Source organism: Dasypus novemcinctus, chromosome 18 (assembly GCF_030445035.2).
Source record: "Dasypus novemcinctus isolate mDasNov1 chromosome 18, mDasNov1.1.hap2, whole genome shotgun sequence".
Lineage (NCBI taxonomy): Eukaryota > Metazoa > Chordata > Mammalia > Cingulata > Dasypodidae > Dasypus > Dasypus novemcinctus.
Genome location: NC_080690.1, coordinates 66,836,065 through 66,863,802, shown reverse-complemented (window position 1 = coordinate 66,863,802; position 27,738 = coordinate 66,836,065). Strand labels below are relative to the sequence as shown.

The following is a 27,738-nucleotide window of genomic DNA, read 5'->3' as shown; positions in this document are numbered from 1 at the left end:
CCCGGGCAAGAACCAGACTTCAGTAGAAATTCCCCATACCTGAGCCCTTTCTGAGTCCTCCAGCCAGAGGAGGGGGTGGGTTCCAGAGAACACCAAGGAGCATTCCCATCCCCATCCCCCCCCAGCCCACACCAAGGAGACAATAAGGATTTGGCCATGCAATACAGCAGCCATGGTGGCTATCGTGGTGCACGACAGTACACCACTGATGTTGGCCAATCAATATGGTGGCCATCATAGCACCCGATGGCCAATAAAGGTGTTATGCAAGATGGTGGTCAACGTGGCACCTACTGTGGTGAGAAGTCCACCAGAAAAACCATGATCACAGCACCCACCAGGCCAAAGAAGATGTCTTAAAAATAATATCACCATCGCACCAAGAAGACAGACATCACACCCAAAGGGCCAACCAAGATGTTACCCCAGATGGCAGCCATCGAAGCACCTTATGGATCAACTAATAATATTTCTCAACCTGGCAGTCTTCACGGGACCCAACGGGCCAACCAAGATGTCAGTGGTGGTGACCACAATACCCAAGGACTGCCACAATGCCCACAGAGATGGCAGTCATCAGAGTAAGCAAGAAGCCAACCAAGGCGTCAACTGATGGGACAAGCAAAGTGTCCACCAAGAGAGTCAGGCCCCAAGAGCCTGATGGTGTGAGCTACGGCCATCCTCCACCCACTGTGCTCCCACCCCCCTGCTAGGATGCATTAAGCAGGGAGCGGGAGTAGAGGCCCTGGTAATAGACCCCAGGCTCCCCACTCTCAGCCCCATAGCCTCCAAACCCCACGTCCAGTTTGGGAGGCGCTGGTGTCTGTTCCGACATCAGGTTGTTGATGGAGAAAGGGTGGTTGAAGTTGTAAGGCGCGTCCAACTTCAGCTCCCCTGGAAGCTCCAGGCCAGTGAAATAGGGTGTGGAGGAAGGGGGTGAGCCGCAGTCCAGAGCCCCCACAGCTTCCCCACCCCGGGCCTCAGGCTCGGGGGGCGGGGCCTGGGGCTCAGGCGTGGGGGACGCCACTGCTGCGGAGGCGGTGCTGGTCGTCGAGGAGGCCGAGCCTGCCGCGCTCCTGGTGGTGGAGGTGCCCGCACCCTTCTTCACCTTCTCCTCCAGCTTGAAGCGCTTCTGGCGGCGCAGGTAGCAGCCGTTCTCAAACATGTTGCCTGAGCTGGGGTGCAAGGCCCAGTAAGAGCCCTTGCCCGGCTTGTCGGGCGAGCGCGCCACCTTGACGAAGCAGTCGTTGAAGGAGAGCGAGTGGCGGATGGAGTTCTGCCAGCGCTGCTGGTTCTCCCGGTAGTAGGGGAAGAGGTCCATGATCCACTGGTAGATCTCGCTCAGCGTCAGCATCTTGCCCGGTGCCTGCTGGATGGCCATGGTGATGAGCGAGATGTAGGAATAGGGCGGCTTGGCGTGGGCCAGGGGCCGCCGGTACCCTTTGGGCAGCTCCTTCCCGGGCACCAGCCCCGGGCCCGGGCCCCCGTACCCCGAGCTGCTGCCTCCGCCGCCGCTGGCACCCAGGCCTGGGAAGGTGGGCCCCAGGGGGGTGGCGGGAGCTGGGGGTGCCAAGGGTGCTGTGGGCAGAGGGGAGGCAGGGAGCCCCCCTGGGGGGTAGGGAGAGCTCAGAGGGTTCAGAGTCATGTAGGAGTTGAGGGGGGCCATAGTGGGCACTGGGGTCACCGGGGAATAGACCTGCAGGGAGGGAAAGAGAGATGGGGAGGGGTCAGTGGGTCTCTGCTGTGGGCGGAGGGTCACTGGACCCCCTGTGTGTCTGTCTGTCTTGTCTCACTCTACAAATCCCCTCCATCCTTACCTCTCTTTGTAGGTAGCTGTCTCCCCCACCCCATCTCTCTTAACACATATTCTTAAAATGGTTCTCAAAGTGTGGTCCAGGGAACCCGGGGAGAGGTTCCACAGGTCAGAACTATTTACCCAGTAGTACCAGGATATTGTTTTTTTCGCTCTCATTCCCTCACGAGTGGATGGTGGGGTTTTCAGAGGCTGCATGGTGTGAAATCACGACAGAACGCAGAAGTGGCTATGAGAATCTATCTTCTACTGAGCCAGACATCAAAGAGGCTTGCAAAATTATAAAATGATGTCAGCCTTCTCACTAAATTTTTTTTGAAGGAGTTATTTTAATAAGATTATTTCTACTAACATTATTTAAAAATGAATTAATATGCATTTAACTTTTCTCAGTTTTTATTTCTAATGTAGTAAATATCCATAGACACAACTCACATCAACAAAAACTCTTTGGGGTCCTCAATAACTTTTAAGCATGTAATGAGATCCTGAGACCAAAAGCATGGAGAACTACTGATGTATCTAATAATCTTGCCTGTATGTGTACACTATTGATCTTCTAGGCTAACCGTATAAAGCTCCTATCGCCATAGGTCAGAAACGTTTGAATATTAGAATTCACATCTATTTACTACACATCATCACATCTAAGACATCAGAGTTGGTCACCTGTATCATTATATAGCAATAAGAACAGAAAAACTACAATCACTAGACACCATCGGTTGTCAATTACAATCATTAGGCACTATTGGCTGTACAATACATCCCATTTTCAGAAATGTTCAAATGGGGAAAAAGGTTCATCTTAGCACAACGAAATATGATAGCTGTCTCTATGTCTCTCTATATTCCTTCTTCCACTCAGCAAGTAGATATTGGCCACCTATTCTGTGCCAGCTACTTTGCAGGAACTGTCTCCTGTCACCCTCCTTCCACTGCGGGGTAGGCTGCCCTGACGACCCCCATTTTACAGTTGAGGAAGCTGAAGCCCAGAGAGGTTGTCCCATGCCACACAGCAATTGACGGGCAGAACTGGGATTCTGAACCCAGGTAGACTGGCTCCAGAACCTGTGAGCTGTGTCATGCTATGAAAGCAGTAACCAAGACAGACAGAATCGTCTGCTTTCGGGGAGTTGGCAGTCTAGCGAGAAAGGCTCACACTGAACAAGTAAAGCCGGAGGAGACAAAGCATCAGAGGTGGTGGTGTCTCTCCTTCTGTGCCTCTCCTCCCCTCTCACCTGCTCCCTTCCGCCCATTCTCCCTCCTCCTTCACCAGCCATCCCTGTCTGCCCTGGGAGGGAGGGGGCCCCACCCCTGGCTGGGGTCCCATGGCATTGGGGTGCTGCGATAGCTCTGGCTGGGGCCACCTTTGCTGTGGGTCAGCGGGTCCCCTCTCATCCTCCCCCAAGGCTGGAACCATCTGCAGGTCCAAAGAGAAATGGGACCTGCCCAAGGCTACTCAGGGAGCCAGGGACAGGTGGCAACCAGCCGAGAGGAATCCCGCCTACTTCGCAGGTCCCTCTCTCCAGGTGGCTCTCAGCTCTTTGGATCTCCTGGTTCGCTGTGTGTGTGTGTGTTTTCCTTCCCTCCCCCCTCCTCATGTCTAGCTCGGTCCCCTCTCTGTCTTTCCCTCCCCATCTCCCCACTCGCCTCCCACCCCCATCTCTATCTTCCCTCTGTATCAGTTTCCATCCCTCAGCATCAATTCTCCCCAGAAGTCCAACATTGCGACTGGAGCCAGAAATTCACCCCTGCACTGAGGGGCTAGTGCTGCCCCTCCCCCGATTAAGAAAAGGGATGAAGGGAGAAGGTGATGAAGTCAGTGGGATCAGGAATTTCGGAAAGGATTCCTCAATCCCTCTGCCCTCCACCCCTTACTTCTCCCAACTCAGTGGGGCTCTTGTACTGCAGATTAAGACAGACTGGGACCCCAGGTGCTCCTTTCCGGGCTCCCCACCCACCCGGAAGTCCTTCTGGAGGTCTGACCTCAAGCACTCCTGCTGCTCAAATCCACCCTAGGCTTTCCCACACCCCGGGGCAGGGATGAACCCCCAGTGTCCGGGTCTGAGCCGGATCTCCCTGCCACCAGGGCGGGGCTGAGAATGGGGGGAAGCCCTCAGGGGACCTGCACCCCCACTCTAGGAGGCTGGAATTTCTCCCCTTTCATTTCCTTATTGTCTCTGGGGGAGGGTGTGACAGGGAACAGAGGGAGGCAGTGTGCAGCCCGAGAGAAGCCTAGCTTTCAGCCCCAGCCCCAGGGCCAGCCCCGCCGGCAGGCGCCCCCCGACTCCTCGGGGCTTCCGTTTTTCCATCTCTAAAATGGGGGAGCAGTTGGACCAGCTGATTGGTAAGAACTTGAGGCCAACAGGGTCGCCCCAAGGTGACAACTGTCCAAGCTGCCTCCTGATGAACAGCAGTCAGGGGTGTGAAGGTTACTGCAGGGGGTTCAGTGGCTATGTGGCAGCTGGGGACCCTCTCAGTTCTCAGGGGCTGGGTGTGTGCATCTGTTTCTCCCCACCTGGTTCTGACCCAGAAGGGGAGAGGTGGGCTCCCCCGAGGGGAGGGCTGGGAGACCCCTGGACTCTCTCCTCCAATTTCTAGCCCCTGCATATGTCAACTCTTCTAAAATATGCCCCCAGGTGCTGATCACTCCAGGTTGCTCTTCGATTTCTGAATTATCTAGACTGTCCATACAAACTGTCCCCTAAATTTGAATCCATTCAAATTTCTTAAGCTATGCCCCTAAGTCATCTATTTATAGATGGTTCCCTTAAACCATGTCCCCAAACCCAGCTCTCCAGAGGTCCAGATGGGATCTCCCCAGCCCCCACTTTCCAGAAGCCTCCCCCTCCCACCCTGGTCTCCCCTTTGCCATCTTACAACTGGCACCTCCAGCTACCCTGCCTCCACTTCGCAGCTCTCCCAATCCCTTCCCCAGCTGGCCCTGCCCCACTCCGCGTGTACCTCACACCTCTACAGCCCCAGGATTGGCCCCTCCTGGGCCCCTGAAGGCCTGGGGATCCAGAAATCCCACCCTACAGCTTCAAAATCCAGACCCGGGACTTAGGCACGCTGGGGTCCTCCTGTTGCCCCAGGTCTCAGTTCTTTCCTTTCAGAACCCAGCCTTTCCAGCCCCACAGTCCCTGTCCAGGTTAGGAGCCCAAGACTCCAGACTCCCATAACTCTCAGACTGGGATCCCTCTTCTCCAGAACAAACAATATTGACTGTAGAGTGCAGCATGAGGAACGGGAGTTAGACTTGGGGAAGGTCTTCTGGTCTGCTGGAGTAAGTAAGGGAGTTAGGATATGCCCCCGCCCCCAAATCCAGGGAGATCTTCTCTGAGATGGGACTGGATGAAAACCTTAGCAGTTACTGGAGATTGCTGGGGGTGGAAGTTCAATCTGAAGCCCCCAAAAGAGGGGAGTCCCTGCTGAGGTCTAATAAAATTTAAACCACTGGAATTCAGCTCAGAGGAAGTAGGGGTCCTGAGAGGAATAGGGGGTGGAAAATGACCCGCACGTCCCACCACCCCTGCCAATGCTGATGGCCACATCTCCTGGTCTTGGGCCCTCAACTCTGACCCCATCTGGGTCCTGATCTGAGTCCCATTTCTAACCTGCCTATTAGCTCAGACCCCCAAACTGAAGCTTCATCTCTGAGCACCCTCGTCTCTTACCCCTGAATGCCCACTTCTATTCTGACCGTTTTAGGTGGTCCAGAACCCCCATCTTTAACACCATAGTCGAATCCTGAGCTCCCACCCCAGCTCACTCCCCCTCTCCAGCTGCACTGGCCCCTGGGTTCCTCAATGGTGACCCCTACCTTCTCTTAGTCCCTATCTTTCCACCCAACTTTGATCCCCATTTCCTAATCCCCAGCTCTGTCCCCTTTCCTAGGGCTCGGATTCCTACTTTAAGGCTGTTGATTTACTCCCTTGGATTTGGTGTCCCGAACTTTCGGCGCTCACGTTTAAACTCCGACTTGATACTTGCCTAACTTTCCCCCGAATCCCTTTTAAGCCCTCACCCCCCAAACTCGCCTGCCTAGACCGCGCGCCCAAGCTCTAACCCTGCCTCCCACACCTGGTCTCCAAGTCCCTAGTTCTGCGGTTCCCCCACTAGATGCCTCGGCCCCCGTATGCCCCGCACCCCGGTCTCTGACCCTCACTTCCCGCTCCGCCATCCCCGAGGACACACCTCGCCCGCCTCGGGGTAGTAGCTCCATTCCGCCAGGTCGTGGGCTTCCATCTTCACCGAGCCCAGCATCCCCGGGGCTGGCGCCCCGACCCGCCCCCGCTCCGGCCCCGGGGAACGGAGAACTTCGGATCTCCCCGCGGATCCGGCCGGAGTTCCGACCGGCGCCCGCCCGTCCGACCGCCCGGGGTCCCCGCCGTCCCGGACGCCGCAGGAGGTGGCCACGCTTTATAGCCGGGACAACCCCCCCGCCACCCCCGCCTCGCCCGCCCCAGGCTTCCCTCCCGCCTCCCCGAGGGCGGCGCGCTCGGCCTGGGGCGCCCCCTGCGGGATCGCGTGAAGACAGACCTCAGGCGCCGGGAGCCGCAGCCCAGGGGCGCGAGGGCAGAAAGCTGAAAAGCGAGCTGTGGGCGAGGGACGTTGCTGAGAGCAAGGGCCCCGAAGGCAGAACTCTGGGGACCAACTACGCCAAGGGCTTTCATTATGTCGACCTGAGAGGCGAGTAGCCAGAATCCTGCGTGGCAGTCTCGGAGGAAAGGGGGCGCAGCGGCCAGGCTTGCAAGGACCCTTAAGAGATCCTCGAAACCACACCCCCATTGGACCAGCGGGAAGACTGAGGCTTCCGACGGCTGGAAATGCTCCGGGCTGTGTAAAGGGTCCGGGCCAAAGTTGGAGGGAATCGGGGTCTCTGGTCAGACCCCCTAGGGCAAGAGACTACCTCCAAAATCTAGGAGCTTCGCCGCTCGGGCTCCCCGCTGTCTCCAACCCCAGCCGTCCAAGGACTCAAAACCACCGGGAACTCGATTTCCCAGAAGGCTCTAAGCTCCCTTTCCGAACCACGCGTCCGCTAAGGGACTACATTTCCCAGAAGGCATGGCGCCCCGAGGCCGGAAGTGAGGGACCGTCCCGGCGAACTCTGGGGGAGGGCGGGAGGCCGAGGGCGCGGCGTGAGGCCGGGGGGTGGGGGTGGGCTGCGATCTGGACTCCATTTCCCGGCGGCCTCGCGTGCGCGGCGCTTGCGCAGTGTCATGGAGGCGAACGGAAGATGGCGGCAGCGGCGTCTGAGTTGAGGTGCTGCTGAGGGGGCGCGAGAGGGACAGAGGCCAGAACCGCGGTGAGTGGGGAACTGCTTGGGGATCCGGGGACTAAGGGTGGGGGGATCCTTAGGAGACAGGGGCGCTGTGGAACATGTAGAGAAGAGAAGTGAGCAGTGGGGTTCGGGACCTCCGGATCTTCCCCTGCTCAGGACCCTTCCGTGGCTCCCTAGTGCCCTTAGAGCAAAGTTCCAACGTGGCCCCGAAGGCGCGTCCCCCCACGCCGACCGCACCGTCCTAGTCTCTGCCTCTTTGTTCACTTCCCACCTCTCACAGCTGCACTGGCTTATCGGTTCCTCAAATTCGCCTTGCGCCTTCCCGTGTCAGGGTTTTTTGCATATGCTGTCCCTTCTGCCTGCAACATCCCTTTACCTATTCCGGCTAACTCCCATTCATCCTTAAGGTCTGCACAGACGTCACTTCCTCTGCGAAGCCTTCTTTTCCCGTCCCTACCCCCCCACACTCCTGCTGAACGCTCTCATAGGTCCCTGTTCCTGTCCTTTATGTCACGTGTGGTCTGTTTTGTTATTAGACTTTTATTTAAGTGACTATTTGATTATGTCTGTGACCGTGAGCTCCACGAGGGCAGAGGCTGGGAGTAGTTGGGTCGCCGTTGTGTTCCCAGCGGGTCACACTAGAGATGCCCAGTTAATGTTTGTTGAATGAATGAGAGATACACCATGGGCAATTCTGGCGTGTACAAGGAAGTCATCAGACTCCCAAGTGGGAGCCGGGCAAAGTACTCCCTAAAGAATGCTCTGGAAGGGAGGGGGAAGCAATGAGGTCGGTGGAGGAGGTTCATTGTGTTCTGCTGGATTGGTGGGTGGCCATGACCCAAGGCTAATGTGAGCAGACAAAGGAGTGAAGAATCAGCTCCTTTCAGAGAGACAGCTGATAATGGATTCTGCCGCCATGCTTGGCTCTACGAATCGTATGTCCGATAAGGTCTAAATACCCAGAATATATAAAGAGGTCTTGGCAGCGGACTTGGCCTAGTGGTTGGGGCTTCCGTCTACCACATGGGAGGTTGGTAGTCCAAACCCCCGGCTTCCTTGACCTGTGTGGAGCTGGCCCATGCGCAGTGCTGATGCACGCAAGGAGTGCCGTGCCACGCAGGGGTGTCCCTCGCTTAGCGAAGCCCCATGCGCAAGGACTGCACCCCGTAAGGAGAGCCGCCCAGCGCGAAAGAAAGTGCAGCCTGCCCAGGAATAGTGCCACACACAGGGAGAGTTGATGCAGCAAGGTGACGCAACTAAAAGAAACACAGATTCCCATGCCGCTGACAACAACAGAGGCGGACAAAGAAGACGCAGCAAATAGACACAAAGAACAGACAACCGGGGTGGAGGGGTTAGGGGAGAGAAATAAATAAATAAATAAATCTTAAAAAAAAAAAAAAACAGCTCTTAAAACCCCGCTACACAAAAGACAGCCCAATTTAAAAGTGGGCTTAGATGTTTTACCAAAGAGGACATAAAAATGGCCAGTAAGCATATGAAAAGATGCTGAGTATCATTAGCTATTTCAGGAAATGCAGGGAAGCGGATTTGGCTCAACTGATAGAGCATCGGCCTACCGTATGGGAGATCAGAAGTGGACAAAGAAGACGCAGCAAATAGACACAGAGAACAGACAACTGGGGTAGGGGGGTAAGGGGAGAGAAATAAATAAATAAATCTTTAAAAAAAGAAAGAAAAAGAAATGGTAAATTTATAGAATGTATTAAAAAAGAATGCAAGCAGATACAGAAGAACACAGCAAATAGATATAGAGCAGACAAGGGTGGGGGAAGGAAAGGGAGAGAAATAAAAAATAAATCTTTAAAGGAAAAAAGAGGAAATGTAAATCACAGTGCCCACAAGGATGGCTATTATTTCAAACAAACAAAAAACAAAATAACAAGTGTTGAGAATTTGGAACCCTAATGTTTTATTGGTGGGATTGTGGAAAGTGTTATAGCAGTTCCTCAAAAACTTAAGTATAAAATTACCATATGACCTGGCAATTCCACTCTTAGGTATATATCCTGAAGAATTTAAAGCAGGGATTTGAACAGATACTTGTATACCAGCATTCATCACTCCAGCATTATTCACAATAGCCAAAAGGTGGAACCAACGTAAGTGTCCATCAGTGGATGAATGGATTAAAAAAAATGTGGTCTATCCCTACAATGGAATATTATCCAGCCATTAAAAGGAATAAAATTCTGAGATGTGCTACAATGTGGGCGAACCTTGAAAACGTTATGCTAGGTGAAATAAGCAAGGTCCATAAAGACAAATACTGTGTGATTTCATTTATATGAAATATCTAGAAATAGCAACTTTGTAGAGACAGGAAGTAGATTAGAGGTTACAGGGAATGGGAGAGGGAGGAGTTGGTATTTGTGAATTTTGGAAACTGTAAAATAGAAAGTAAAATTTTAAATTAAGGAAAAAAAATTTTTAATAGAAAATTTTTTGCCCTCATGGAACTTATAAATATATAGCGTGTTGATAATAAATCCCATGGAGAAAAATAAAGCAAACAGGGGAGTAGGAAGAGGGAGTTGAAATTTGAAATAGGTGGTCAGGGAAGACCTTTCCCTGGAGGCCTGAAGGAACTGATGGAGGGGGCTGGGCCGGTACCTGGGGGGAGGAGTGTTCCTGGCATAAGGAAGAAAAGCTCAGAGGCTTTGGGGAACGGTTGTGCTTGGCATGTTCAGGTAATGGGAGGGAAGCAGAATGGCCGTGGCTGAGACACCCAGGAGGACAGAGTGGGAGACGAGGGCAGAGGTTGGAGGGATCAGCTCATACAGTCTTCTAGGCCTTGATGGGGATTTTGGCTTTGACTCTGATGAAGATGTGGGGGTGACAGGCAGCAAGGATGGTAGGGGGAGGCTGTTCAGCTAGTCATTCAGCAAATACGGGTTGAGTAGTTTATGTGTATGGTATGTAAAGTTTATGTGTATAGTATATAAAGTTTCTTTTTAAAAATGCATATTTTCACCCACCTCAAATTCTGTTTCCCTGGGGTATTTATTGTTAACAGTTTATGGAATATCCTTCACCTACCTCAAATTCTGTTTCCCCGAGGTATTTATTGTTAACAATTTATGGAACATCCTTCAGATCTGAAAGGAATAGCCATACTTACGAATGTTCACTACATACACTGATTCATTTGCTCTTTAGGATTGCCCTGGGACATAGGCACTCTTGCTATCTCATTTTACAGAGGAAGGAACTGAGAGGCAGAGCAGTTAAGTTTCTTGTTCAAGTCTTTCTATGTATACACACACAGAAACTTGAAAAAAAATGGGTTGAATTCTATATATTCTGTGATACTACAGGCCATCTTGGACAGCTTTTCTTACTGATAAAATTAATATATTGAGATCCTTCAAAATTTCTTTACCTAGTTTACTCTCTTCTGCTTTTTCTTTATCCTTTCAGGTTTTTTTTTTAGTGCATACACATATTTCCTTTCCTGTCTTATGTAAAAAGAGAGCATACAATAAGCACCATTCTCCATTTTACTGTCAATTACTATATGCTGGAGCCCACTTTCTCAGTGAGTGTATAGAGATTTTCCCCATTTTTTTCCCCCCTCCCTCATTCTTTTTACAGTTGAATAGTATTTTTTCATTCCATGGTTTTCTCAGCCAGTTCCCCTATTTGAGAATTTGGGGTTGTTTCTGGTCTTTTGCTGTTATAAACAGCACTGTAATTAATGTCCTTCTGCATTAATCATTTTGTCATTTTGCCAGTGTAACTTTCAGAAAGATGCCCCAAAGTCCATCTTTCCCCCCTTTTTAAATAGTTCTGTATTCCAGAGTACAATTTATTTAACCGGACCTTTTCTGCCACCTGGAAGGCTCTATGACTGGTGTCTCTCAGAGCTGAGGTTTAGGATGCTTCCTCCGGTCCCAGGTCCAGAGCACAGCCCAGATGGAGGGGGACAGGAGACTAGGAGACTGGCGAGGGGGCTGCCATTGTTCATTTGTTGACTCACTCAGCACACGCATGCGGTGTGCTCACTGGCTTTAAAGTGCTGGACGTGGCGCTTGGAGACCTGGCTCTGATTTCATCAGGGAAACAGATATCAGTCTCCCCCAGACTGCAGCCCCCGTGCACACTGAGCCTGAGACAGACCTTGGAGGGAGGTTAGGAAGGCCTGATGGGGAGAGGACAGGCCTTGAGGGTGGCAGGGTGAAGGTCAGCCCAGCCACTGAGACCCAGAACTTGATCCAGCCCCTTTTTCCCCAGGATACACCTGACTACAACCATGGCAAACAGCAGTGGGGACAGTGTCACCCGTCGGAGTGTGGCATCTCAGTTTTTCACACAGGAGGAGGGAACAGGCATCGATGGCATGACCACTTCAGAGAGGGTGAGTAGAGAACACGGCTTGCCAAGGGCTGGTTGCACAGCCTGTCTTGGGACGATCCATCTCTAGGTCGTGGCACTGTGGGATTGCCAAGGGGGCCAGACTGGCACTATCACCTGCCTCTCCTCCTTCCAGGTGGTAGATCTCCTGAACCAGGCAGCACTGATCACCAACGACTCAAAGATCACAGTGCTCAAGCAGGTGAGGAGGTGGGGATGACCGCGACGCTGGGGGAGTGGAAAGCTGTGCAGGAGAAGACACTGGTCGCCACACTGGTGTCCACATACGGAGCTCTTAGCATAGGTCAGCTTCAGTGCTCAGTGCTGTGCAGGCGTGATGTCATTTCATTTCCACAAAAGTTCCACAAGGCAGGGTAATTTCACCCCCCATTTTGAACAGAAGAATGAAGAGTTTCAGAACTTAAATAATTAGCCCGAGGTCACTCTACTAGGACTTATGTTCTGGATTCCTTCTCCAATCCTGTGCTGTCCGTTATTGCCTTTACTTTCTGCCAGGGTCCAGTCCAGTGAAGAAGACATCCGTGTTCCCAGACAGTGATGATCCAAAGTGGGCAGACCTGGGGCGGATGAATTAAAAACCTATGAGAGCCCAGAGTGGGTGCCTGACGAGGGAGGGCTTCCTGGAGGAGGGGACACCTGAGCCAGGAGCTGAGAATAAGGGGAGTGGGAGAGCTTCCCAGGCATGTGCAAAGGCAAAGAAGACATGAAGGGTTTGGGGGCTGGGACTGGTTTGGAACAGGAGGCAGTTAGAGCTCAGAGGCTGTGCAGTCAGACTACCTGTGTGAGAGCCCCATTGCTCCTCCTCCTTTAGTGTGGGCTTAGGCAGGAGAGTGCGCCTCAGCGGAAGTGTGAGATGCAGTGGTGGTCGTGAGGGCCGTTCAGTAGCTACTCTCTTGAGTCATAGGAGTTGCTCTGCAAGCACTGGGCATAAATGAGGATATCTATAGAAAGAGCTTATTTCTGGCAGATACAAGAGCCTGAACAAATAGGTTCTCACTGTTATAATCCATACCAAGTCATGGCAGTATCACACGGGGGGTGGCATATAGCCGGAAAGAAGAGAGAATGAATGGACAGATAAAAGGAGTCCAAACCTCTGGAAGGTAGGAGACTACCAAGGCACCAGGACCTGTACCTTGAAGGCTGTCCCTGAAGCCGCGCACAGCCCTTCAGTTGGTGTTTAAAATCCCCATTTTACAGAAGAGCACACAGCCTCAGAGAGGGGACCCGGGGCCGTGATAGGGACTGGCAGAGCCAGGAGTTGAAGTTTGATGTTTTCAGCAGCCTGCCCCTATGTTTCCCTGTCTGCATCGACTGGACCCTGGTTTTATGTGTTCCTCTTTCCCACCCCCAATCTCCTTGTAGGTCCAAGAGCTAATCATCAACAAAGACCCCACACTACTGGACAACTTCCTGGATGTGAGTGACGGACGGGAGGAAAGGGGGTCTGGGTGTGGGGGAAGGGCTGGATCCAGGTGCAGCCCTAACCACCTTCTTCCTGACATTGGCAGGAGATCATTGCTTTCCAAGCAGACAAGTTGATCGAAGTGCGCAAATTTGTCATCGGCTTCATCGAGGAGGCATGGTATGGGAGCGTGGGGAGCCCCCGGGAGCCCTCCTGGTGGCGGCAGCCTCTTCAGCTCCAGTCCTGGCCTGCTCTGGCCCTGAAAGTCTTACCCTCCACTTCCTAGGCCCATTCTCCTTCCCATGCACACTGACTCCCCAGCAAAGATGTAATCTTGGCATCGTCTCCTATGCTTCCTCTACTCCTCCCACGCCCCACATCTACATCATCAATAAGGACTGTTGGCTCTGCCTTCAAAATATACACAGAATCTGACTGTTTTTTAACTACTTTCCCAGCTACGATGCTGCCTGGATGGCTGCAGCGGCATCACTGCTCTCCCTGCTTCCACTCTGGCACTTGGCAGCTACAGTGATCCTGCTAATATGTAAATCTGAGCTTAGCACCACACTGCTGTCACCCTCCTCCCTCTTGCCCCATCTCACTCCTGGCAGCCACTCTGACCTTCACTCTTGTCCCTTTACTGCACACCAGTTCCCCGGCCTCCTTGCTGTTCCTCAGGAAACAATGCTATTCTTCACAGCCTCTACACTTGTGTTCCTTCAGCTTCCTCATCCCCCAGTAGTCGCCTGGCTTGCTCCCTTGCTTGCCGTGGGTCTCTGCCATTCCTTTGACATAGTCCTTTATGGCATTCCTCAGTGATGGAAATGGACTTGATTTTTCTTTTCTCTACAAAAATGTAAGCTCCATGAGGTAGGACTTTTCTATACTGTTGACCATTCTATGCCCAGAGTATAGAATACACAGTAGGGGTTGAGTAGGTGTTTATTGAACAAATGAATGAATTTCATAATGATAGCAGCCATGTGGGGTGCGTACTCGGCTGTGCATTGTTAGGTCCTTTTCTTTTTTATTGCCTGTGATCTTCACAACAGCCTTTGGGGAGGAAAGGAGTACTGTTGCCGTCCTCCTTTTACAGAGAGAAACCGAGGCTTAGAATGCCAGAGTGACCAAACTAGGTCATTTTCTCATTCATTTATTAAAGATTTACTAATGCCTTGTAACTGGGAGGACATAAAATATCCTGATTGATTGATTATTGTCTATTTCCCAGGCATCACACCGAATGCTTTTCATTCTTTGTTGTTTGGTCGTCAGAATTAACATTGAATCAGCTGTTGTGACCCATTTTACTGGAGAGAAAACTGAGTCTCAGAGAGGTGAAGTGGGTTTATGATCACACCACCATTATGTGTCAGGGCTCCGGTTGTAAACCATGTCAGTCCCTCAAGAGCTCAAATCCTCAATGACTTTTACTGGGAGAATTTGTGATATAACAGTTTGAAAAAGAAAATCTATTTATTCAACAAATATGTATCAGATGCCTGCTGTGTGCCTGGCATTTGTGTCAGGCTGCAGGAATATAGCACTGGCCAAAGACAGGTATTGTTCCAGCCTCATGTGACTTAAGTTGAGTTTCTTATTTTTTTACTTTTTTTGCTTTTTACAGATTTATTTTATTTATTTCAAACCCCTCCCCAACCACTTCTTGTTGTTTGTGTTCACTGTCTCCTCTTGGTGTCTGTTTGTTGTGTGCTGTCTGTCAGCTCATATTTTTAAGAGGCACTGGGAACCAAACCCAGAACTTCCCATGTGGGAGGGAGGCACATAATCACTTGAGCCACCCTTGCTCTCTGCTTGCTGTGTCTATCTTTGTATTTCCTCATTGTGTCATCTCCCCGCACCAGCCCATTGTGTCAGGTCACTGTTTTGTTTTTTTTTTTTAAGATTTATTTATTTATTTATCCCCCCCGTTGTCTGTTCTCTGTGTCTATTTGCTGCATCGTCTTCTTCGTCTGCTTCTGTTGTCATCAGCGGCATGGGAATCTGTGTTTCTTTTGGTTGCATCATCTTGTTGTGTCAGCTCTCCGTGTGTGTGGTGCCATTCCTGGGCAGGCTGCACTTCCTTTCGCTCTGGGCGGCTCTCCTTACGGGGCACACTCCTTGCGCGTGGTCCCCGTGCATCAGCACTGCGCATAGGCCAGCTCCACACGGGTCAAGGAGGCCCGGGGTTTGAACCACAGACCTCCCATGTGGTAGATGGACGCCCTAGCCACTGGGCCAAGTCTACCGCCCTCACTGTCTTAACTTATCTCTGTAGGAGGCACCAGGAACCAAGCCCAGGACCTCCCGTGTGGTAGGCAGGTGCCCAACTGCTTGACCCACATCCACTTCCCTTTTTTGACTTATTTTGACTAGTGTGTCATTGCAGATTGTAATATATGTTGTGAAAACTGTATTCATGGGGAAGTGGTTGTGGCTGAAGCGATTGGGCTCCCTTCTACCATATGGGAGGTCCCACGTTTGGTTCCCAGGGCTTCCTGGTAAAGGCGAGCTGACACAATAGGATTACGTAACGAAAAAGAGACCCAAAGGAAAAGACCATGAGAGACACAACAAACCAGGGAACTGAGGTGGCTCAAATGATTGAGTGCCTCTCTCTCATGTCGGAAGGTCCCAGGATCACTTCCTGATTGCCTCCTAAAGAGAAGACAAGAAGAGAAGGCAAAGGAGAAGGGAAAATAAAAATAAATCTTAAAAAATTATTTTCATGTGCTGAACTCTCTAGGTATGGGCTTCTTGAGTTTATTCATTAAACAAGCATTTATTGAAGGCCTTTCACTTATTCTTTCCTTCAACTGATAACTAGATGAACCCTGATAATATGAGCCCTGGGTCTATACTGGTGTGGAAAGCATCTCCACCTTAAGACCCCTCAGATGTAGGTAAACAAATCAGTAAACAATAGTGTCTACGTAAAGCAAAGTGCTTTAAAGATTATTATGATGGCTCATATTTATTGAGTGTTTTCTATGTGCCAAGTGCTGTTCCGAGCACTTTACAGGGATTGCTACAATTCCCACTACAACCTATGATGCAGATATTATTCTGAATAAGGACGGTTGCTTGCCTATATTCACACAGCTGGCAAATAGCAAACCAAAACCAGAATTTAAACCCAGGTTGTCTGGCTCTCCTGCCCTTTACGTGAACAGCAGTAAAGTAGTGGGGCCTTTGGGACCAATCTAGACAGTTCAGAGGCAGCCTCAGTCAGCAGGGCCAGGCATCATTCTCACCTGGATGTGCTGGCAGACAAAGACAGGTGCATTTCCTACCATTCCCTCTTCCCAACTCCGTTGCAAATCCCCAGCACACTGACCCTGATTTCCTTTTCCTCCTGGACCTCAGGCTCCTACCACCTGCCCTCAAATCACCTTGACCTTGCACCTTTTCTTCTATTCCTCAGCAAGCGAGACATTGAGTTATTGCTGAAATTGATTGCGAACCTCAACATGCTCTTGAGGGATGAGAATGTGAACGTGGTAAAGAAGGCCATCCTCACAATGACGCAACTCTACAAGGTGGCCCTGCAGGTGAGCACTCCCCACCTGGGGACGTCCCATTGTCCTGGCAGATCTCATTTACAGGGTAATATCTTTTTGAGTTCAAAACCAGGGTCAAATCCTTTTCCCTATGGGCAAGATGTTCCCTTGGTCTATGGGAGCATAAAGAAGGTGATCTGATGTCTGCTGGGCTGGAGAATGCCGTTAACCCAGCTTCCATCCATCCATCCGTTAAACATTCCCTGAATACCTCCTCTGTGCCCAGCCCTGTACTGAGTGACGTTGGGACACAGCAGTGACCAAGACAGTCTGGGTCCTGCCTTCAAAGTCCAGTGAGGAAAGAGACCTTAATCAGAGAATCACATAACTATTAATTATGGGCTGTGGTGAGAGAAGGAAAGAAAAGAACAATCGACTGGGGTTCAGTGATGTTAATGAAATGACTAAATCCATTTAATCACGACTACCTTGTGAACTCAGCATTGTTATTCTTTTGTCTTCCCTAAGATTTCAGCCTCCATTGGTCTGGGTCATCACTGTGCAGTGATGTGTTTCTCCAGTGGATAGGACTGGAGACACAGTCGGAACTCAGTAAATGTTTCCCGAATGAATGTGTTCGTCATTTATGGATCTCTGGGTGGTGATGCTGATTCATGACTTGTCCCTATCTCTCTCTGCTCCTCCCTCTGGGCCGCTGGCAGTGGATGGTCAAGTCACGGGTCATCAGCGAGCTCCAGGAGGCCTGCTGGGACATGGTGTCTGCCATGGCTGGCGACATCATCCGGTTGTTGGACTCTGACAATGATGGCATCCGCACCCATGCCATCAAATTTGTGGAGGGCCTCATCGTCACCCTGTCACCCCGTGTGCCTGACTCTGACGTGCCCCGGAACCAGGAGCATGACATCAGCCTGGACCGCATCCCTCGTGATCACCCCTATGTTCAGTACAGTGAGTGCCACCCCTTGGTTAGTGCCATTTGTCAGTCATTGCACTGGCCCACTTCCTTGTCCTTCCCTGACTCTCTTCTCTACCCCCTTTCTTCCTTGTTTCTTAATTTCTGGAGACAATCTGGGTGCAGTGATTAACAGCCCTTGCTGGCTCAGATTCCAGCTTCACCACTTACTCATTATTTGAACTTGGGCAAGTTACTTCTCTTTAAACTTTATTTTCTTTTTTTGTAAAGTAGAGATGATAATAGTACCCCTTCACAGATTTGTAGTGAGGTTCCACGAGAGTGTGAGCATTCAATAAATGCTAGCTAGTTTTATTTTTCCTTTAACTGCAATTGATAAAAGTAGTTCATTTTATAAAAGCATTAATAAATGGAGAGAGGTATAACTAAAAAAAGGGGGAAATCTACCCCCAACTTTCCAAAGGTAAACCTGTTCAGAGTATTGGGGTTTCCTTCCAGACCTTTCTTTGCTTGTGCAAATTTAGATACTTGCATGGATATTTTCATAGCTTCTGTGAAAATATTTTCAGCTGAAGGGCATTGGAGTGTAGTGGCCTGGGTTTGGATCCCAGCTCTACCACTGGGCAAGTGACCTGTTCTCTCTGAGTCTGTTTTCCTTATTGATAAATTAGGGATCATCATTATGGCATCCGCTTTAAGGTCCAGGTGTGAGCATTTAGTGAGTTAATACAGTTTTGGCATAACGAGCATTCCATAAATATTACTATTCTTATATTTTGGTTGACAACCTTTTTAACTCAATGGTAAGATCTTGGTGACATCCTTCCATATCAAAGTCATACCTAGTTGCTGCAAAATGTTCCCATAGTATGGTCACGTCACACTCTATTAGCCCATTCCCAAGTGATAGACATTAGGTTGTTTTTTCTTCACTATTTCAGGTAATGTTGCATTCAGTAGTTTTGCATAGAGTATCTAAAAGGACAAACTGCATTATTTTTAGTCTTTCCCCGTTGCAAACCCATGCTTTGGTCATTTTCAGAAATGAATCTTAATTCTCATTGATACTTAGCCTCATGGGACTCTCCAACCACTAACTGAATTTTTTTTCTGTTTTTTTCAGCCGTTCACAGACATCCATGTACCAGGGCTCCTCCTTCCAGGGGGCTTTTCCTTCCTTTCGGCCTTAAAGACTAGTCACTCTAGAGGCCTGGAAGAAAAGACCCTCCTGACAGGTTTTCTTTTCTTCTCCCTCATCAGATGTGCTATGGGAAGAGGGCAAGGCTGCCCTGGAGCAGTTGCTCAAGTTCATGGTGCACCCTGCCATCTCCTCTATCAATCTGACCACGGCTCTGGGGTCCCTTGCCAACATCGCCCGCCAGAGGCCCATGTTCATGTCAGAGGTGATCCAGGCCTACGAGACCCTGCATGGTAAGTTGGTCGCTCCCCTTTCCCTCTCTACTAACCAGCCTGAGCTTTCCTGAAGAAGTGTAAGCTAAGCCAAGGAATTCCAGTTCTATCGGACGGGATTCTTATGGTCATGTTTGACAGACACCTGGTTCAAATCTTCTATAATAAGAGGTACATACAGGTGAAACAACACGATGCCTGTGAAATGGTTTAAACTATCCTAGCCCTCTGTCACTGCCCCCCCTCCAAAAGAAGGGGGGCAACACAGGATAGATATACTCAGATTAAAGACTAGCAACACAGTGGTGGCTATATGGAGATTCATTATATTTTCTCTATTTTTGGGTATGTAAGAAAAACCGAGAAGTTTGGGGTAGATCATCTTGAGTCACGATTGTGTGTGGGTGATGGAAACCTCTCCATCTCTTGGCTCTTTTTCCACGTTGACTTTATTCTCTGGCTTTCTCTTTGGTGTAGCAAAGACAGTCCCCCATCCACCACCATGAGGCTGTCAGCCCCAGGAGAAGGAGAGTGTCTCCTTCCCAGTCATTCCAGCAGAAATCCAAGGACTGATACTCATTGTTTCTGATTGGCCAACCAGATTACCAGCCTATCTCTGAACCAATCATAGTGGCCAAGGGAATGTGGTGTTCTTATTGGTTCCTGGATCTCATGTCCCCTTGGCCTAAGAATGGAGACAGGGTGGTTCTTTCAAAGGAGAAGGGGAGTGTTGTTGGCCAAGGAAGGGGGAATGGATGTTGGGCAGGCAAAATTATAGGCATCCTCTTTCACCTCCTTGAAACAGGGGAAGCTTGCTTCTTAAGATAACTGTTAGACATTAGAAAGTCATTCTGGTGGATATCCCTGGGAGACAATCCAAGATGGTGTCAGAGTAGCTTAGGCAGAGGGTAACTCTCTTACAAAATACAGGAGAAGTAGTAGTAGTCTGAAGGAGCCATTTTAGGGACCCTGCAGGCCAGGAAAGTGCCATACACATTGTCCAGGAGGAAGAGGACACAGACGGAGAGGCCAAAGAGAAAACTGTGAGTCGATACCCCTGTGACTGGGAATGCCATTCACCCCCCACCCCCACGACAAACAGCTGTGGTAAAACTTGCAACTGAGTGGCCAGTGGAGAGGAGAAAGGACATATTGCTCCCAGGGACAAGGGAGGGTGTGGTGGATAGCTCACTATGGTTTCTCTTTAGCAAATGTAACTTCTATAACTTGCTAGCTCAGAAGAGATAGTGGAAATTAAAGGATTCACTTCCACGGAAGGGTTTGCCAAGGAGTACCATTTGATGGCCAGCTGGGAAAGTGAAGGAAGACACACTGGCCTCTCCTGATTTTTTCCCAGGCAGACTAGACCTGGTCAGGCCCCATTAGTGGTTCTCTGCAGTTTTGACTACTTAAACAGGGTAATATTAAAGCTTCAGAAAAACTTAAAGTAAAACTAGGGAAGAGCTGTGAAATAAAACCACTAGGCAAGAGAGAGAAATGGATCAACAGAACAAAATCATCAACATAAACAGATCCCTAGATATCAACAGAAATAACAACCCACACTAAGAAACATAAAGATAAGGCCCACTCAAAGTAACAAGCCAAGAATCTAGATGAGACTCAGGATTTAAGGAAGCTTATAAATTATATTCAAATAAACCTTGGGAAGAGGATGTGACTCGACCAGTTGGGCACCTGCCTACCACATGGGAGATCACGGGTTTGGGTCCTAGTGCTTCCTAAAAGAAAACAAGCTAGATGCCGTCCCCGCCACAATGAGCAGATGCCACCAGCCGGCAACCCGTGGGGAGCAGATGTGGTTCAGGTCATTGGGCACTTGCCTCTCACATGGGAGGTCTCAGGTTTGATTCCTGGTGCCAGTGAGCAGACAGACAAGAAAACCATCTGGGGGAGAGGGAAAGTGAACAAATCTTTAATAAAAAATAAATCCTGTTAGTCAATTTAAGGAGATGAGGGAAAATATGACTAAAGTGATAAAGGATATTAAGGTGACACCGTGAAGCGGATTTGCCTCAATGGATAGAGCGTCTGCCTACCAGGGTTCAAACCCAGGGCTTCCTAACCCATGTGGCAAGCTGGCCCACATACAGTGCTGATGTGTGCAAGGACTGCTGTGCCATGCGGGGGTGTCAGGGAGCCCCACGCACAAGGAGTGTGCCCCACAAGGAGAGCTACCCCGCAGGAAGAAAGCACAGCCTGCCCAGGAGTGGTGCCACACACATGGAGAGCTGACGCAGCAAGATGACGCAACAAAAAGAGACTGATTCCCAGTGCCGCTGACAAGAATGTGAGCAGACACAGAAGAACACACAGTGAATGGACACAGAGAGCAGACACGGAAGGGGGTGGGGGAAAGGGGAAATAAATAATAAATGTTGAAAAAAAAAAAAAAAGATAACACTGTATGAGTATAAGGAACAATTTGAAAGCCTGCATAAAAAAAGTACCAGAGCTTATGGGAATTAAAGACACAGTGGATGAGATTAAAACTACGTTAGTTTTTGAATGTAATACTTTTTAAAAAAATGAATAAATAAATTTTAAAAAACCACATTAGAAGCATATAATAGCAGATTTGAAATGTTAGAAGAACTAATAGGGAAACGGACTTTGGCCCAGTGGTTAGGGCGTCCGTCTACCACATGGGAGGTCCGCGGTTCAAGCCCCGGGCCTCCTTGACCCGTGTGGAGCTGGCCCGTGCGCAGTGCTGATGCGCGCAAGGAGTGCCGTGCTACACAGGGGTGTCCCCCGCGTTCCCCTACGCGCAAGAGGTGCACCCATAAGGAGAGCCGCCCAGCGCGAAAGAGGGAGCAGCCTGCCGAGGAATGGCGCCGCCCACACTTCCCCTGCCGCTGACGACAACAGAAGCGGACAAAGAAACAAGACGCAGCAAAAAGACACAGAAAAGAGACAACCGAGGGAGGGGAGGGGAATTAAATAAATAAAAAAATAAATCTTTAAAAAAAAAAAAAAGAACTAATAAATGAATTCGAAGATAGGACATTTGAAATTGAAAAGGTAGGAGAAGAGACAGAAAAGTCAGCAAAAAATTGAAGTCTCAGGGACCTGAATGACAATGCAAAACTCACAAACATACATGTTATAGGTGTCCCAGAAGAAGTAGAAAAGGACTAGAGAGAATACTTGAGGTTCACAACTATTATTATACACTTTTTGTTTATGTATGAGTGCTATACTTCAATAAATTAATTTAAAAAAAATACTTAAGGAAAAACTGAAAATTTTCCAATCCTTATTGTAGCAGTTTGATATGGTTATGGATTCCAAAAATAGATACTGGATTATGTTTGTAATCTGGTCTGTACCTGGGCATGATTAAGTTATGATTAGGACTTTGATTGGGCCACGTCATTATGGCATTGAATCTCCACCCCTTGGTGGGTGGGGACTCAGTTAAAAGACATGGCAAAGGGTTGAAGGTTTTTGGATGTTGGAGTTTGATGCTGAAGCCTTAAGCGGAGCCCCAGAAAGTAAACTCACAGAGGAAGCAGAAGCAAACCCCTGGAAAAGAGGAACCCTGAACCCAGAGAGAAGCAAGACCCTGGAAGGGCGGAAACCAGGAAGCCTGAACCCTCGCAAACATTGGCAGCCATCTTGCGCCAACACTTCAAAATAGACTTTGGTGAGGGAATTAACTTATGCTTTATGGCCTGGTATCTGTAAGCTCCTACCCCAAATAAATACCCTTTATAAAAGAGTAAAACAGGCTTCTGGTATTTTGCATCAGCACCACTTTGGCTGCTTAATACACTTTTTTTTTTTTAAGATTTATTTATTTGTTTCTCTCCCCTTCCCCCCCACCCCGGTTGTCTGTTCTCTGTGTCTATTTGCTGCGTCTTCTTTGTCTGCTTCTGTTGTTCTCAGTGGCACGGGAATCTGTGTTTCTTTTTGTTGCATCATCTTGTGTCAGCTCTCTGTGTGTGCGGCACCATTTCTGGGCAGGCTGAACTTTCTTTCGCACTGGGTGGCTCTCCTTATGGGGCACACTCCTTGCGCATGGGGCTCCCCTATGCGGGGGACACCCCTGTGTGACCCGGCACTCCTTGCGCACATCAGCACTGTGCATGGGCCAGCTCCACACGGGTCAGAGAGGCCCGGGATTTGAATCGTGGACCTCCCTTGTGGTAGACGGATGCCCTAACCACTGGGCCAAGTCTGCTGCCAATACACTACTGAAAGACATGAATATTAATATTCAAGAAGAACAATATACCCCAAAGAGAATAAATCCTGATAGACCTGTTCCAAGACATCTACTATTCAGATTGTCAAAGGCCAAAGATAAAGGGATGATTTTGAGAGCAGCAAGAGAAAAAGCCATGTATTACTTACAGGGGAGCCTCAATAAGACTAAGTGTTGATCTCTTTTCAGAAACCAAGAACACAGTGGTGCATATGTCTAAGGTACTGAAGGGAAAACTGCCAACCAAGAATTCTTTATCCAGCAAAACTATTCTTGAGAAGTGTAGTCAAGTTTAACTCTTTACAGGCAAAAACTGAGAGGGGAAGCAGATGTTGCTCAAGCAGTTGCACTCCTGCCTACCACGTGGGAGGTCCATGGTTCAGTTCCCCATGCCTCCTAAAGAAGACAGCGAGCTGGCACAGGAAGCAGGCATGGCAAGCTGATAGAAGATGATACAGGAGACACAAGAAGAAAAACATAATGAGAGACACAACAAAAGCAGGGAACAGGTGGCTCAAGCGATTAGACCCTCCCTCCCAAGTCAGAGGTCCTGGGTTAAGTTTCTGGTGCCTTCTAAAGAAACAAGGAAGACAGACACAAGCAAGTGCACACTGCAAGGAGGTGGGGAGAAATAAATAAATCTTTAAAAAACAACAACTGAGAATATGTTACCAATAGACCAAATCTACAAGAGATGTTAAAGGGTATGTTATAGCCTAATAGGAAAAGACAAGGGAGTGAGCCCCTGGAGAAGAATGTAGATATGAAGAACATAAAGAAGAGAAATTGACAGGGTTAAAAGGCAGACACTAGGAAGATATGACAACAGAAAGCCAAGGGATAAAATAGAGGAATTACGTAACACTTTTCTAGCAGTAACACTGAATGTTAATGGGTTGAACTCCCCAATTAAAAGACATAGACTGACAAAATAGATTTTTTTAAATGAGCTATCTATTTATTGTCTACAGGAGACTCATCTTAGACATAAGGACACACTTGGGCTAAAAGTGAAAGGTTGGAAAAAGATATTCCATGCCAAGTAATCAAAAAAGAGCAGGAAAAAGTATAAAAAAATAATAAATGTCATATTTTGATCCAGGAAAAAAAAAAGAGCAGGTGGAATGATACCAATACTGGATAGAATAGATTGTAAATGCAAAACTGTTATAAAAGGTGAAGTAGGTTTTATATATTAATAAAAGGGCCAATTCACAAAAAAGAATAATAAATATTTGTGCACCTAACATAGGTGCCCCAAAATTCATGAGACACACATTGGCAAAACTGAAGAAAGAAAGAAACATCTCTATAATAATAGTTGGAAAGTTCAACATTCCACTCTCAGCATTAGATATGTCTGGACAGAGGAAAAAATAAGAAAATTGAGAGCTTGAGTAATGTCGTAAATGAAGTAGATGTAATAGACGTTTATACATTACACCCAAAAACAGCAGGATATACATTCTTGTCAAGTGCTCATGGATCTTTCTCTAAGATAGACCTTATGTTGGTACATAAGTCAGATCTGAATATATTTAAAATTTTGAAATTATACAAAACATTTTCTCTAATGATAATGCAGTAGTTGGAAATTAATAACAGGCAGAAAAAGGGAAAACCCACAAATACATGATGTTTAAACGATACACTTTTAAATAATCAGTGGGTTAAAGTAGAAATTACAAGAGAGATTAGTAAATACCTCAAGACAAATGAAAATGAGAACACAACTTACCAAAACTTAAGCAATACAGCCAATGCAGTGCTGAGCAGGAAATTTAAATAGCCCTCAATGCTCACAATAAAGAAGAAAGAGGTAAAATCACAGACCTAACCACACACATAGAAGAATTAGAAAATGAACAGGAAAATGGATGTGGCTTAAGTAATAGGGCTTCTGCCTTCCAAATGGGAGGACCCGGGTTCGATCCCTGGGCCCTCCTGGTAAAAAAGAAAAAGCGAAAGCCTGCCTGCGTGGTGAGTCAGTACCCGTGTGGTAAGCCATGTCCCCACATGGTGAGTTGAGTGACCATGCCATGAGCCAGCACCTGCCCAAGTGAGTTATGCCGCAAGATGATGACCCAACAAAAGAGAGACGAAAGGAAGACTCAAGGTGAAGCACAGCAGAAACCAGGAACTGAGGTGGCACAGGTGACGGGGAACTTCTTGCAACATCAGAGGTCCCCAGGATCAAATACTGGTGAGTCCTAGAGGAGAAGAAATGAGAAGACAAAAAGAGAAATATATACAGAAGATCACACAGCGAATGGACACAGCAAAAACAACAGGGTGGGGGGACGGGGAGGCGAAAATAAATATTTTTTAAAAAGAAAAGAAATAAACAGCAAACCAACCCCAAAGCAAACAAAGAAATAATAAAGATTACAGCAAAAACAAATTAAATTGAGGGGAAAAAACAATAGAGGAAATCAACAGAAGTAAAAGTTGGTGTTTTGAGAAGATAAAATTGATGAATCCTTATCTAGATTAAGAAAGAAAAAAAGAAGCTGCAAATAAATAAAATCAGAATTGAGAAGGGTGATATTATCACTTAGTAGAAATAAAAGATCATAAGAGATAAAACTGTATACCAAGAAACTAGACAATCTGGATGAAATGGACAAGTTTCGCAGAACTCATAAACTACACTGACCCTAGAAGAAATGGAAGACCTCAACAAACCAGTCACATGTAAAGAGATTGAAACAGTCATCAAAAACCTCCTTAAAATGGAAAGTCCAGGACCAGATGGCTTCATGGGTGAATTCTACCGATTATTTAAAGAAGATCTAAAACCAATCTTGCTCAAACTCTTCCAGTGATATAAAGTGGAGGCGGCGTGCATGATCATTTCAGTAGAGGCAAAAAAGGCATTTGACAAAATACAAAATCCTTTCTTCCTTTTTTTTTTTAATATATATTTATTTATTTCTCCCCACCTACCATTGTTTGCACTCACTGGCTACTCATGCTTGAGGTCACTCAAACAGTTAGGCACCTGCCTCCCATAATGATGGTCCCAGGTTCGGTTCCAGTGCCTCTTAAAGAAACAAGGAAGATGAACAGACAGCAAGTGCATAATGAGGGGGTGAGGAGAAATAAATAAAATCTTAAAAAAAAAAACAAAACGGGAAAAGAAAATGTAGGGAAACAGCTTCAAGATTTCCTGGGTACCCCAGTAGTGGTATTGCTGGATCATGTGGCAAATAGTTATTCAAATTCCTTAGGAACTGCCAAACAGTCCTCCCAGTGGCTGTATCATTCTACATTCCTACCACCAGTAAATGTTCCTATCTCTCCAGATCTTTTCCAACACGTGGTTTTCTGTCTTTTTAATAGTGGCCACTCTAATAGATGTGAAATAATATTTCATTGTAGCTTTGATCTGCATTTCCCTAACTGCCGGTGTTGTTGAACATTTTTTCATGTTTTTTTTTTTACCATTTGTTATTTCTTCTTTGGACAAATGTCTATTCATGTCTTTTCCCCATTTTTAAATCAGGTCATTTGTCTTTTTGTTGTTGAGTTGTAGCATCTCTTTGTATATCGTGTTATATATCATGGATATTAAACCCTTATTAGATATTAAACCCTTATGGTTTCTTCAACCTTACACCTAAAGCATGAGCAACAAAAGAAAAAATAGGAAAATGGGTCTGCCTCAAAATTAAATACTTTTTGTTTTTCAAAAGAATTTTTCAAGAAAGTAAAAAGGCAGCCTACTCAAAGGGAAAAAATCTTCAGAAACCATATATCTGATAGGGGATTGATCTCCATGTTATATAAAGAGATCACCCAATTTAATCACAAATGACAAGCAACCCCATTAAAAATGGGCAAAAGAAATGAACAGACATTTTTTCCAAAGTACAAATAAAAATGGCCAAAAGACATTTGAAAAGATGTTTGACATTCTCTTGCTATTAGGGAAATGCAGATCAAAATGACAATGAGATATCTCTTACCATATAGAATGACCATTATTAAAAACAGAAATATTCAACTGCTAGGGAAGATGTGGAGAAATAGGAACACTCCTTCACTAGTGGTGGGACTGTAAAATGGTGCAACCTTTGTGGAAGACAATCTGGCAGTTCCTCAGGAAACTATAAAACTGACATATGTTCTAGCAATCCCGCTATTAAGATTATATTCACAAAAACTGAAAGCAAGGACGTGAACAGATATTTACACATTGATGTTTATAGTGGTGTTTTGTTTTGTTTTGAAAGATTTATTTTATTTATTTCTCTCCCCTTCTTCCCCCCACCCCAGTTGTCTGTTCTCTATGTCTATTTGCTGTGTGTTCATTGTCCGCTTCTGTTGTTGTCAGCGGAATGGAAATCTGTGTTTCTTTTGGTTATGTCATCTTGTGTCAGCTCTCCATGTGTGCCATGCCATTCCTGGGCATGCTGCACTTTCATTCGCATTGGGCGTCTCTCCTTACGGGGTGTACTCCTTGTGCATAGGGCTCCCCAGCGCGGGGACACCCCAGTGTGGCAGGGCATGCCTTGCACGCATCAGCACTGTGCATGGGCCAGCTCCACACGGGTCAAGGAGGCCCGGGGTTTGAACCACGGACCTCGCATGTGGTAGATGGACGCCCTAACCACTGGGCCAAGTCTGCTTCCCTATAATGGTGTTAGTAACAGTTGCATAAAGATGTTGTCCATCAACTGATGAATGGATGAACACAATGTGGCATATTCATATGATGGAATATTATTCAGCTATAAGAATAAATCAATTGGGGAAGC

The 27,738-nt window shown here is 47.7% G+C and overlaps 2 protein-coding genes across 3 annotated transcripts in view; one reads left to right on the top strand and one right to left on the bottom strand.

Annotated features, from left to right (window-relative positions):
- Positions 1-562: 562 nt before the first annotated feature.
- Positions 563-6,819, bottom strand: FOXA3 (forkhead box A3). 2 transcript variants are annotated; one of them, XM_071209345.1, is made up of 2 exons: positions 6,729-6,819; positions 563-1,696 (listed from the first exon to the last, which is right to left on the bottom strand). In XM_071209345.1, the coding sequence occupies exon 2, from the start codon at positions 1,664-1,666 to the stop codon at positions 710-712; it is 957 nt and encodes a 318-aa protein (XP_071065446.1). In that variant the 5' UTR covers positions 1,667-1,696; positions 6,729-6,819; the 3' UTR covers positions 563-709. The 2 variants fall into 2 exon arrangements, with proteins under 2 accessions (XP_071065446.1, XP_004481594.1); XM_004481537.3 differs by lacking the exon at positions 6,729-6,819 and adding an exon at positions 6,014-6,227.
- An 86-nt stretch (positions 6,820-6,905) lies between these two features.
- Positions 6,906-27,738, top strand: part of SYMPK (symplekin scaffold protein) — a 50,579-nt gene continuing 29,746 nt past the window's right edge. The window contains exons 1-8 of the mRNA XM_012520840.3: positions 6,906-7,124; positions 11,355-11,478; positions 11,611-11,676; positions 12,861-12,914; positions 13,007-13,080; positions 16,328-16,454; positions 17,126-17,375; positions 18,601-18,771. Of these exons, the coding sequence (XP_012376294.2) occupies positions 11,374-11,478; positions 11,611-11,676; positions 12,861-12,914; positions 13,007-13,080; positions 16,328-16,454; positions 17,126-17,375; positions 18,601-18,771 (847 nt within the window). The 5' untranslated portion in view covers positions 6,906-7,124; positions 11,355-11,373. The remainder of the gene's footprint in view (positions 7,125-11,354; positions 11,479-11,610; positions 11,677-12,860; positions 12,915-13,006; positions 13,081-16,327; positions 16,455-17,125; positions 17,376-18,600; positions 18,772-27,738) is intronic.